Below are 12,863 nucleotides of genomic sequence, written 5' to 3'. Positions count from 1 at the left end.
GAGTACAAAAAATACACAACAATGCAAGAAAATGAAGGATCGTGTCATCATGGGGTATGGTCATGCTTAGCGTTATTGTACCTCAGCTTTAAAAAATGCCTAAAAACTCGCAATTTAATGAATCACTGATTAAATGCAACACCATGTGAGCATGCTACGTGACCGAAATCAAACACACCCACGATGATGCATGAAAAGCAGGTGCATTCTGGGTCTGAGTCTGCGTGCTAGACAGTGTGTCAAAACAGTGCAGCCCCCACCCCGGTAGCTCACTGTGTAGAGCATGTACCACATATTAAGGCTGGGTCCGTACCACGCCTGCGTTCAGTTCCTGCCCAGGCCCTTTGCTGCATGTCATTCCCTCGCTCTCACCTGTGTCTCTTCATTTGTCACTATGGAAATAATGCAGAAATGCAAAAATGTCTCTGCTTTGCTGAAATATATGTGTTTGTGGCTGCAGCCGCTGTCCAGTTCCCAGTATATTGTTTATAGATGTCTGTGTTGACTGCCTTCGTGATGCTTTATTCTACTGTTGATCCTTTATGAAGTGTCAGGAGGTTTCATTTTTGTTGCTTAATAATGCTTGTTGCACTCGCTGTGGCGTTTTACTATGTACATAAACAACATTCGTCTGCTGGCCACAAATGAAAGCAAATAAACATTTACATAAAGATTTGAATATTATAAGCAGCTGAATTTCTAATTAAATTTTATCAATGTCCCCCAAAATAAGGCGCTAAAAAGGTTAAAAATAATGACCACATTTATATTTTCTTTGGTTGCTTTTATTAGCAGATAGCAGGTAAACTAGCCATTGCATCATCATTTCTTACACTTCTAATGACAAGGTTTCTACATTCAAACAGCTGGTGAGGATGAGGTTGATACATGTAAAGTCCAGTACAATTGTTGTAAACATAATAATAATAAACATTGTGGACAGACTATTGCTTTCACAGATGATGCTGATAGCACTGATTCTATACCTATACCATCATAAATTTCTGAAGTATAAAGAATTGATCTCCAAAGGAAATGTGAAACTCTACGAACTGTACAACCAGCGTCTAAAACAAAATGAAACAAATACAATTAAATAAAGAAAACAGGTTTGCATTAAGAAATGTGGAATATGCAATATGTGTTGAAATGCAATACCGGTCTCTGTGAGCTACAGAAGAAGCCATTATAAACATAAGTACAGGTTAGGTCCTCTCACACGGACTTAATCATCATTCTGGTGGCCTTGACAGAGTAAGGCGCAGGTCCTTTCCAGGTATGCCAGTGGAGGCCTGAAGCCCAACCAATGTTGTCATCAGCGGGATGCCAGTCGCCATTCAGACTGGCTGAGCCGCAGCGGCTGTACCACCAACCGCCGCCTTCTGAAGAGGTGCATGCCGTTTCAAGAATGTCACCAAAGACACAGGGGCAGCCGTCATTGTCACGGTCCACGGTGCTGAAGCCAAAGCCGTTCTGGTCAATGCCTGGATAGGCACCGCGGATGGCATCGCCTTTGGACAAAGTTGGAAACCATTTAAGGAAGTCTGGAGTTTAGAATTCAGAAGGTGCCTTTAAAAAGTACCTGTTGCTGAACAGTGGCCACCGTGCTGCAGGCTTGTGGCACATTCATTTTCAAACATCCTCTTGTTTTACATTTGACATTAAAATCTGTGACATTCTTAAATGTAGTGCAAGTTGGAGTTATACAGTCAGTTAGTTTACACAGTGATGTCAGTTAAACAGGTATAGCAGTTAGCCAACATTAGCTAACGTTAGCCACCATAAGCTACTGAACATCTGGCAGCTTCCCCATTATGTCTTTATCTCTCCCCTTCCTTCTGTCTCCTGTCTGTCATGTTTGAATGTACTACACTGCAGGGCGTGGCCCTCTCCTCCCGAGCAAAGCTGCTCTCCATCGAGCAGCGACGACTCACCTGCTGCCGCAGTATTTACGTAAGCACAGGTGCCTCAGCCAGTATTCGTCAGTTCATCTGTGTGGTAACGACCGATGTCTGAAAATATCCTCAGGACTTTGGTGGATCTATGTCTTCTCCCTGCCTTCCTGACTCATGTGTGTTTTTTGCGCTCAGGTGCCTAACCCCCACCTTTCGTGCCTTGCCCTGTCTGCAGGGATGGGATTGGACACTCCTCTGGCTGCTCCTTCTCTGAGATCTCCAAGTTCTGTGATTTGCACATTCGTTGAAGATTCATTTAAACTACTGACTTTCTCTGGTGTCCTGTTCTCTCTGTGTGAATGTGGCATTTTTGGGTCCTTTAAATTACCAGATCAAATGTAATTGAAGCAACATGTTTCCTGGGAAATATCTTTAGAGTTATTAGCACTAACAGTATTACTGGGGCCTGATAAAAGTAAAAAGTAATGAGCCACCTTTTTAAGTAGTTTCCAAATCTTCACTGAACACCTTTAATTTACATTAATGAAACTGATAAAGCAGAAATAAAAACAGGAAGTAAAGGAAAAAATGAAATAAATGGGTTCATATACTGTAATAAAAAATCAGCCATTAGAAAAGCATTACCTGAGTTTCCTTTGTATTTCCCGACATGCAGTTTGAAAGCTGCTTTCTCGTTGCTCAGCCTGAAGTTTCTGTACTCGGCGAAAGCGGTTCCGCCTTCGTGGTCCCACAGGTCGACCCTCATGGTCCACTTCTTGGTCTTGTTCTTGGTAAGAGAGTGAACCTTCTTCAGGCCAAGCCAGTGGTCCTCTGGGGGAATCGGCGGGGAAAGCTTTTATGTTTTTCTGACCAATTAACAGAAATAAATAAATTCCTTCTACTTCTCAAAGTGTTTGGTCCTGTACAGTAACAGCTGTAACACCGTCATTGCTGCAGGATGGAGGGCTTTTAGGTCGCTATTTAAAAAATGTTTCACCTTCATGGTTAATGGAATCCCATATCCTGTACGTGCTCTTATTTTGTATTTAACAAAGACCTTTCTGGGATAATTATATTCACTGCATGTTTAGTCAGACATGCCTCAGTCATCACAAATCCAGTTCAGCCACACAAACACCACCAGCTTTGCAGTCTCTGTCATAATAACTGTCAACAAGTCCTGACACACACAGCAGTGAACAAGTACTTACGTGTCAGGTCTCCAAAACCATTTTTGTATGCTGCCCATTTCCTGTTGAAGGAGAGCGCCTCTCCACTGCGTCTCTGGAACACCATCCAGCCTCCATCTGGTCGCATCTCACAGTATACCTGAGCAGTTAGTGCAGTAAACACGTGTTAAGAAGACCAGCAGCTCACGCGCAACCTTAAGACTGAGACACATCTGCACGTCTTTGGAAAGTGTTACATTAGAAACAAACAAGTGGCATGCAGTTTTTCCCCCCAAAATCTGTCATGTCATAGCTTTGGGCTGTTGATTTCAGTTATGCATATGATTTAAGTAAAACACTGCAAAACAGCACTGCATTTAAGCTTAAGTTGCATAAGCTGCTAGAATCAGCTTGTACATTACATGCCAGGTTTAGGGTCTTTTATGATACCTTCAACGGGGTCTTGACTCCTGGAGGCTTGATGAGATAGACCCCATTGGACGCTCGTGGTGAGAGAGCCTTGATCTGCGTGCAGTCTGTTCCTGAGGTTTGCATGGCGAGAGGAAAACAACCAACATGTAGTGCTTTGTACTGTCCAGAGTTTGTACATTACAGGAAATTGTAAGAATATCATAAGCAATACTTGTAATTTTACTTACCTTGAGAAAGAACTGTTGTCTGTTGTTCCTAGCAATACCACAGACACAGTTTTAAAATGAGATGTGGCATTCTGGACATATCAAATATATAGACAGCAGACATGTTCTTGTATGGGGCATATTAAAGAAAATGAGGGGGGACACATTTGAGAGAGGTTAGTGTAGTTTTTATGCTTACCATCTGTTCTGTGCAGCTCAAAAGAAATGCCAAGATAAGCCCACAACAGCCAACCAGACTCTTCATTTTGACCTGATTTTCAGAGTTAAAATGTGAACCGTTTAATAGATAATATTAATGTACTTGAACATGTTTTCTAAAGAAATGTAGTCTTTTGATCTACACTAAACAGGCACTGCAGTGTTGTTCACTCTGAAAAATGAGAGACATTTACTTTAAGAAGACTCAAATACCACAGTAAAAATCCAGTAATGTATTTCTCCACTTACCAACGTTTTGGATGAACCTTGTATCTCAGCTCGATCTCCACAACAGAGGCCACACCTTGAACTACCACACTGCACTTAACTATAAATACTGCCTGAACAACACACCCCCAGTCATCTGACTTCCCATATTCCTCTGAAGTAACTTGCACGATTTACAAAGTATGTCTCACAACTTTCACAACCGTACCATTTTTAACACTGCTGTGTTTGAATCTGCGTACACAGGCTTGCTTTTCTGACGTTTCCCGTCTGGCTCCACCTCTCAAAGCGAACAACATTCCAGGTCTGACTCAAAGAAACTGTGTTTTTGAGACCTGATGCCGCACATTTTTCACTGACATATCTCTTCACCTGCTTGGCTCTTTGGCACCAGTTTTGCACAGACATCTATGATGTGCAGATGATAATGACTTTTCCTCGAGTGCTATATTGGGGTCGACATTTGTGGTTTTGGGTGACATATCTTGACAAGTATTGGGCGAGTTGCCATAAATCCTGATACAGACATTTGTGTTCCACATCAGCCTCAAGTGAGCCACAATTATCATATGCTAACCTGCTAATCTAATGAACATGATAGCATGAAAGTTTACTTTTGAATAAAAAAAAGGGTTTTCACATTGACATAAATTCATGATTTTTTTGCAGCATCCATGTCTTCATGTTTATTCATATTTAATTGCAAAAGTGCCACTGTGCCTGAGTACAGCCTTGACAGAGCTGCTAGTTTGGCTACACTGTGATAATTAGGAAATTAGATTTTTGATTCGGAAAGTATGAGTCACTGTGTTTTAATTTGTTCCTTTTTTTTCCAGGTGGGAAGATTATATGTGGTTGACAGTTTGCTGTTTGACAAAAAAGATTTATTGAAAGATGCCACAAAAAAATCACCAACAAAACAGGTTTGATTTTAAGAACTGCATAGTAAGCTTGAAATCCATGAGTTAGACAGCCTCGATGACAATTATGAAGTCCCTTTCTTCCAGTTCATCATAAATTCTTCACCAGCTTTGCTGCCACCCTCTGAGAGCCAAAAAAACACCATTTAAATTATGTTTCCAAATCAGTCTGCACTCAAAATTCCTCAATTTGTTCTGCACTGGCTGACCGAGACGTGAATTGTTGCAAATCCTCCACTGTGCAAATAGTTACAGAGCAGTCATCCTCCTCCATCCCAAACCCAGGGTACACAGGCTCAGTGAAGGTGCTATAGAAAGTGTGAAGGTGACTGAGGGTCCCAGAGGAAACGCTGTAGAAGGACAGGGTGCCACCTGGCCAGTCCAGGTAGACTGCGACCCTGTGGGAGCCAGATGCAGGTGCTGGTATTTCCACAGACTGGTGGTCGTGCTGAGCGCTGTAGTGATCCTCGGAGCAGTACAGACTCCAGGACTGATCTGTGTAGCCAAACCCACAGATGTGAGAGCTCGCCCTCCGACGGATCCCCCTCAAAGCCACGGCGATATCCACCCAGCGTCCACGCCACTCCACCTCCCAGTAGTGCCGCTGGGTGAGGCCTTGTAGACACAGCACCTGGGAGACACTCTCAAACCTGTCGGGGTGATCTGGGTGCTGCTGTCGCTCCCTGACCCACGTCACCTGCTGTCCACTGTCGTGCAGGAAGAGAGACTTGGCAGCTGTGTTTGTGTCCAACGTCAGCGCACATGCATCTGTACAAAACATAAACATCCAGGTCACACTTTTCACTGAGGTGTACATTAACTAGTTGCCTATCAACATACTGTACATATTAGTAACATCGTCACTCTTTATTAGTGATTATAAAACACTAAGAAATGCCTTACTCTGGGGGTTGGGTGCTAGGGTTATTAAGGGTTAGGGTAATTAGGATCATAATTCATGTACAACAACTTCCTCAGTTACTATCAATAGGTAGTAATTAGGAGGTTTATTCAGGGAAAACTCTTAGTTAATGGCCTAGGAGCTGAATAGAATATGGTCTTGCAGAATAAGGTATTAACACGCATGCTAATCAGCAACGAGTTCAAGATGAATATGCATACCTTAATATAAGGTCTTACCCATAACCTTCATAAGGTCCAAGGCCATATTAACTAAAATGAATTGGGTGCCCTCATTGACCCCTTTTTCTCCCACTCTGTCAAGGCAAAAAGTGGATTTCTGATGATGAGATCTGAGAATCCCTTCTCACATGCTATACTGGTCTAAGGGGACATTGACAGCAGCCCCTTCTCAGCATGGAAGAGCTTCACGAGTCCATTCAACAGACTCGGTTTTTGTTCTGATCCATCAAAGAGCAGCCCCCAGAAAAATTCAGTGGGCTGCAACTTTGCTCGTAACTCCTGACTTTGACATTGTCCATGTTCCCCCTTCATACGAGCGATGCGCAGCTGTGACAATCACTTCAATAAAGCAAAATTTTCAGCATAGAAAGACACAGGATGTGTGTGTCTATTTTTGTTCTTCATTCAGCTTGTTCAGCCAATTAGCCAGTGGGTGATGGGATTTTCAGCTTGACTAGCTTGTTTGTTAGCAGTGTCTTGTGCCACATCCATTTGCTCGTTACTCTTTTCGTGTTTATCAGATGATTGAAATTCTTTGAGCATGTCGAAAGCGCCCCCATTTCGTCTGTTCTTCTTAGCAGTTAGCGGTTAGCATTAGCATCTGCTTAACCCTGTGTGTTTTGCATCTGCCTCAGGGTGGTCATCTGCTTCCTCCTCCTGAGGATCAGTTGTTCGCGCTACTTGCCTGCCCACATCAAGTTCTCTGTTGGACCATCTTACCATCTGTTGTACAAACAGGCAGAAAGTTGTGACACTGCAGGTACAGAGCGTGATCCAAACCCTTCTGCTGCCAGAAACCTGTCTGCCCACAGATTGTTGCTGTTTGGTTAAATTAAAAGTGAAAGAAAAAAGTAGAATAGAGGTTACAGTCACTTACAGTCTTTCAGTGTTGATTTCAAGAAGCACGCTGCATTATATTCCACGCTGTAGAGAAGAGGGTATGTATACAAAAATTAATCATTAATAGATACATTATGTAAATAATACTTTACATACTTTTTGGTCAGTTGTATCATTGATACTAGAGAAGAAATTGTACTGGGAGTGATTTAAACCCAGGAGCTACTAAATTAAATAAACCACCAAGAACCACCAAGGACACATTTTTACCTTAATTTTTCCAGTTTACAGAGTGGGTCGTTCCAGTGACGAGAGATCAGCTTCACTCCAGAGTCCTGCAGGTAGTTGAAGCTGAGGTCCAGCTGCCTCAGGTAAGAAGGGTTGGAGGTCAGCGCCAACGCCAAATGAGCACAGCCTTCCTGAGTGATTCCGCAGAACGACAGCCTGTGCAGAGGCAGGGTATTCACAGTTCATCCAAAAACACAATGCTTGTCTTTTCCCAAGACATATTTGATAAAAATCTTTAAAATTGTTTTACATGTTTCTGTCTTTATCGTGCAGAAATGAGTTTTATTTTTGCATAACTAGTACTTGATTTCAAGTTAAGATTATGTCACTTTGAATATAAAGCCATCTTACCTTAACATCTCTAGTTTGCAGTCCGTACTTGCCAGTCCAGCAGAGAGCAGTTTCACTTCTGAGTCCTGCAGGTCGTTCTCGCTCAGATCAAGCTCCTTCAGGTGAGAGGTGTTAGAGCTGAGGACTGAGGCCAGATCAGCACAGCATGCCTGGAGTTGGCACTCATTTAACCTGCAGGTGATGACATGTTCTAGTCAGTTACATGCTATATTAAAATGTGGTACTCAAAGTTTAAAATGACCTTAACCTTACAAGAGTTGAAGTGATGTTTATTTTATAGAAAATGCCTGTTCCTTGAAAACAAGCGCATGTAGAAGTCATTACACTGACAAAACTCTACATTGTTTGTTGTGTCAGTAGAACCTGTGTGACCTGACCTGAATATCTCTAGTTTACAGTGTGGACTTCTCAGGCCATCACACAGCAGGTGTGTATCTGGACCCTGCAGCTTGTTTCCACTGAGGTCCAGCTCTCTGAGGCGTGCGAAGTCAGAGCTGAGAGCTGAACCAATGTGACTGCAGCATTTCTGTGTAAGGCCACACCAGCTGAGCCTGACAGATGGAAGAACATTTCAAATGAAGGCATGGTGACGATAAACACATGACCAAGAAAGGCTCCACACATGGCTTCACATTAGCGGTAAAAACTTTGTAATTATTATGTTAAATATTCCAATTTACATATTTTCAATTAGGTAATTAAATCCACATTAATTTATTATTTTTACCACTCGGGGCTGCAAATTAAGCTCTAAACACAACACTGACATAATCTTTTAAAGCTGATATGACAAACATGTTAGCAAACAGTTGACTATTTATCCATTTATCACAGAACATTAGCAGTCGTTTGGAGTTGTGTTTCTGTTTACGTGCAGAATGTAAATCCAATATTAATTCTCTTTTTAGCACTGCTTGTTCTCCACTAACTCATACATCAATCTCTTTGTCAGCATAACGCTCCACTATGTTCACCCGCTAGTTGCTAACTTTGCCTGCCCATCATTTGGTGCTGGGTATATGTATCATGGTTGTAACAGACTTTTACAGCTGAATACAGCTGCATCTGGAGATGAGGCTGACTAAACCATCGACCTGAAAAGTGTTGGATGAGTCTTTTTGGTTTGTCCATATGAGCAACCCCTTTTACAATACATGTAGTTATTTTCTCCACTGTTAATATAAAGACATAAATGGTGCAGCTGCGTCAATCAGTATTTTTTAAATTAATATCACATCAAATGACTATAATTTAAAAGGGTTTGCTCATAGTGACAATCCTACAGACAATGTGTTGCCTTTTTAGCAGATTACTTTGATTTCATGATCTGCACTTTTATTGTATGGTTCTGTTTTGCCACTCTCATTATTCATGTTTGCAGCAGTTAGCTGTTTTCAGCAAATTCAGCAAAACTAACTAACTAACTAACTAGCTGAAGAGCAAACTGGCAAAGCTAAAGGTTAGGATGAGGTAGGTTGTTTTCTCCAGAGTTCGTGAAGATAAAAAAAAGGCGAAATTTATTGAATTTTATTTCAGAGGCTTGCACTGACCTTAGTCTTTCCAGTCTACAGTGTGGACTCTTCAGTCCAGCAGTAAGCAGGGATACACCATTATCCTTCAGGCTGTTGTTGCTCAGGTCAAGAGTTTTCAGGTGAGATGTGCCTGAACTCAAAGCTGTTGCCAAATCGGTACAGCAGCTCTCTTTGAGCTTGCACTGATTCAACCTGTAAAAAAAGCAAGCTTTTTTTTCTTCAATATATCAGTTGTGACTAAATACAAGTGCAAGACAGTGATTTAAGTTTCTCAGCAAGAAGAAGGTCTAACCTCACTGTTTCCAGTTTACAGTGGGGGCTGCGCAGTCCCACACACAGAGCCTTTAGTCCTGCTTCCTGCAAGTCATTAGCACTCAGGTCCAGTTCCTTGAGCTGGGTAGACTCTGTGCTGAGAGCAACAGCCAGTGCTTCACAGCAATCGCCTGCCAGTTTGCACTTATGTAATCTAAAAAATGACAGTAAGAATAAAGAATAGACAATGGTTTTAATGCCAACCGAAATAGCAAGTGGATTGTATGTAATTCATTAGCAGTAATGAAAGCAAACAGCAGCAAACCACAAGTTGTAGTTGCAGCCATTGACAGGGTTGCATTGGGCAGTTTTTGGTTTCTAAAAGGCCGTTAGGAATTGTTACAGACCTTAAACTCTTTAGTTTACAATGTGGACTCCCAAATCCAACGGAAAGCAACTTCACCCCTGAATCCTTCAGGTTGTTGTCGCTCAGGTCCAGCTCTGTCAGGTGAGAAGAGGTCGAGCTCAGCGCAGAGGCTAAGACTTCACAGCAGTTCTCAGTCAGCTTGCAGTTATCAAGCCTGGAAAAATGACAAATAACAGATTTTGTAGAATAGCTGCTACATTGAACTAAAATTTAATTTGTTTGCAGCTTCCATGGCAACTAAAGCCAACATGCAAGAGGAATGCTGTTATCTTATGGGTGAACTCACAGGGCACGTGTAGAGGAAGTGATGACAGTCAGCAGCTTCTCTACCCCTTCTTCTGATCTTATGTACTTCTTCAAGTCAAACTCCTCCCCTGTTGCCTCTGTTGTCATCAGTTCAAATGTGAGAGCTGACCACTGGACCGGAGACAGCTTCTTGGTTGCAAGCCTCCCAGAACTCACAAAGCTCTGAACCTCTTGCACCAAAGACTCCTCCTTTAGCTCGCTCAGGCAGTGGAACAGATTGATCTTGGTTTCTGGTTCCTCTTTGATCTTCTCTTTGATAAACTGGATGGTTTTTGCCACATCTTCCTCTCCCTCTGCTTCCAAATGCAGTATTCTACCCAGGAGCTCCTGGTTCGACTTCAGCGACAGTCCCAGTAGAAAGCGAAGGAAGAGGTCCCAGTGGCCGTCTTTACTCTCCAAGGCTTTTTCGATGGCAGTCTTGTGAAAACTGGACACACACTTAGGCAGCCATCTTGTATACATCCTTTTCAGGTGTCCGAGAAGAACATTTTCTTTTCTTTGCATGTAGGAGTGATGGACATACACAGCAGCCAGAAACTCCTGGATGGTTAAATGTACAAAGCTAAAAACTTCCCTCCTCCTTATGCCCTCCATCACAAAGACCTCTGTGCAAACTCCTGAGTAGACGGTTGCCTCTTTGACATCCATGCCGCACTCGTTTAAGTCCGCCTCATAGAAGATCAATTTGCCTTTCTCCAGTTGACGGAACGCCAGCTCTGCTAGCTTCAAAACAACATTGCTGCTTTCCATAGGGTAGTGCCCTTCTATCATCCGGTCTGTCTGGCAGAGAAGGAGATATGCGTACATCTCAGTCAGGGTGTTGGGCATGCTTCCTGTCACATTGTTGCGTAACATTTTCTTCATTACAGTGACCGTGATCCAGCAAAAAACTGGTATCTGACACATGATAAACAGGCTTCTTGATGACTTCACATGGTTGATGACCCTAATGGCGAGGCTATCATCATGCAAACGCCTCTTAAAGTATTCCTCCTTCTGTTCATTAGCAAAACCCCTCACCTCTGTCCACTGGTGGATGTGCTTTCGAGGGATCCGGCTGGCTGCTGCAGGTCTGGACGTGATCCAGATGAGACCGTTGCCGAGCAGATCTCCTGTGATGAGGTTTGTGATCAGAACATCGAGAGGGGCTGGCTCCGTCTCATCTCTCAAGACCTTGTTGTGTTTGAAGTTCAAGGGGAGAAGGGTCTCGTCCAGGCCGTCAAAGATGAAGAGGACTTTGCATCCTGTTCCCAGCGTCTCAAGGGGTTTCATCTCAGGGAAGAACTGATGGAGCAGCTGCATCAGACTGTAGTCCTTCTCGCCGATGTTGGGATTCAGTTCACGGAAAGGAAGCGGGAAGAGGAAGGTGATGTCCTGATTTTCCTCTCCTTCCGCCCAGCTCAGGGTAAACTTCTGTGCACAGACAGTTTTACCCACTCCAGGTATACCCTGCGTAAGCACAGTTCGGATTCGCTTCTCTTGGTTAGGCTTGGGTTGGAAAATGTCGCTAGCTTTAATGGAGGTTTCATCTGTCGTTACATGGCTGGACCTCTGCTGTCTGACCTCATGCTCCTCGCTGAAGCCTCCCCAGGCTCCTTCGATCACGTGCAGCTCTGTGTAGATCTTGTTCAGGTAGATGGTATCTCCCTCATCTGCGTTCCCCTCATAAATGTTTTGGTACTTTTCCGTCAGGGTGGATTTCAGTTTTTCTCTGATTGCATGGTGGTCAATTTCTGTTCAGAGAATAAATAGAAAACCTTCATTTCATTTCCATTTTGTACAGTTCAACCCCTACTCACATGTCTGTGTATGGATAAATGGGTTTGAACTTGTCAACATGACTGTGTGGTGGGTATCTCTTTATCATCTTACCTTTGCCTACCTGAGTGCTTAAACCTGATAACGAAACAAAGAGAAGAGATAACTGTTAAATGGCCATGCTATTTTGTCTTACAATTTAAACAATAAAAGTTTGTACTTTTTAAACAAGTCTTACCTTCATCGTACTCCTTCTTTAGTGTTTCAGCCCGAAGTTTGAGTTTCATCCTCATCAGTATATCCACAGCGACCATGACAGCACCCTCATAGCCATAAGTGTTCGCCAAAAGATCCACGGTGGCCAGCCTGTCCACCCCATCGACCCGCGACTTTGGAATATGAGGGACTCCCTCGAGGACTTTACTGTACAGGAACCACTGGAAAGTCCTCAGGTCTTTATCAACCAGCTCCTCCAAAGTGGATAAGAGCAGCTCTGGGACACAAGCCATATCTGTTCTCCGAGCTGGTCATGTGATCGACCAGTCCTGTCATTCCCCGTCCGTCCTCTGGCAGAAGCAAGGTTCAAATGAAGCAGCAGTTTCCGTTTTGAGCTGATGTAGGCTGGCGTGGCTCGCGTCAAATCCCTCCTCAGTTCCTGCTGATCTCACTGAGGATTTACTGGCATGCAGTTAGTATATAGAGCACTGTCAGTGCGCATACTGAACAACCCTGGTTTACAGTAAATGCCTTGTTTCTGCCTCTTACCAGCTTTTGATACATGTGCATTTGTTTACATGCCATACATGATGAAACAAGTTGAACCAGTCCAGTCAAGTGAGGGGTAGGCGGGTATGGGGGCAGTAATGAAAAACTGAATAGTGAAGAATGGGAGAAGAG

At 43.1% G+C, this 12,863-nt stretch overlaps 2 protein-coding genes across 3 annotated transcripts; both read right to left on the bottom strand.

Moving 5' to 3' along the window:
• Positions 1–779: 779 nt before the first annotated feature.
• On the bottom strand, positions 780–5,213 carry LOC121625583 (angiopoietin-4-like). The gene is made up of 7 exons (XM_041963716.1): positions 4,171–5,213; positions 3,902–3,973; positions 3,724–3,751; positions 3,515–3,606; positions 3,107–3,224; positions 2,541–2,726; positions 780–1,511 (listed from the first exon to the last, which is right to left on the bottom strand). The coding sequence occupies exons 2-7, from the start codon at positions 3,965–3,967 to the stop codon at positions 1,216–1,218; spliced, it is 786 nt and encodes a 261-aa protein (XP_041819650.1). The 5' UTR covers positions 3,968–3,973; positions 4,171–5,213; the 3' UTR covers positions 780–1,215.
• LOC121625582 (NACHT, LRR and PYD domains-containing protein 12-like) lies at positions 5,017–12,621 on the bottom strand. 2 transcript variants are annotated; one of them, XM_041963715.1, is made up of 12 exons: positions 12,205–12,621; positions 12,081–12,104; positions 11,229–11,941; positions 10,189–10,988; positions 9,883–10,056; positions 9,516–9,689; positions 9,242–9,415; positions 8,069–8,242; positions 7,692–7,862; positions 7,323–7,496; positions 7,090–7,136; positions 5,017–5,837 (listed from the first exon to the last, which is right to left on the bottom strand). In XM_041963715.1, the coding sequence occupies exons 1-12, from the start codon at positions 12,473–12,475 to the stop codon at positions 5,245–5,247; spliced, it is 3,489 nt and encodes a 1,162-aa protein (XP_041819649.1). In that variant the 5' UTR covers positions 12,476–12,621; the 3' UTR covers positions 5,017–5,244. The 2 variants fall into 2 exon arrangements, with proteins under 2 accessions (XP_041819649.1, XP_041819648.1); XM_041963714.1 differs by having other exon boundaries at positions 10,189–11,941.
• Between the last annotated feature and the right edge of the window lie 242 nt (positions 12,622–12,863).

The sequence above is a fragment of the Chelmon rostratus genome, chromosome 22 (genome assembly GCF_017976325.1).
Source record: "Chelmon rostratus isolate fCheRos1 chromosome 22, fCheRos1.pri, whole genome shotgun sequence".
NCBI classification, from domain to species: domain Eukaryota; kingdom Metazoa; phylum Chordata; class Actinopteri; order Chaetodontiformes; family Chaetodontidae; genus Chelmon; species Chelmon rostratus.
This window is presented reverse-complemented; position numbering and strand designations above follow the sequence as displayed.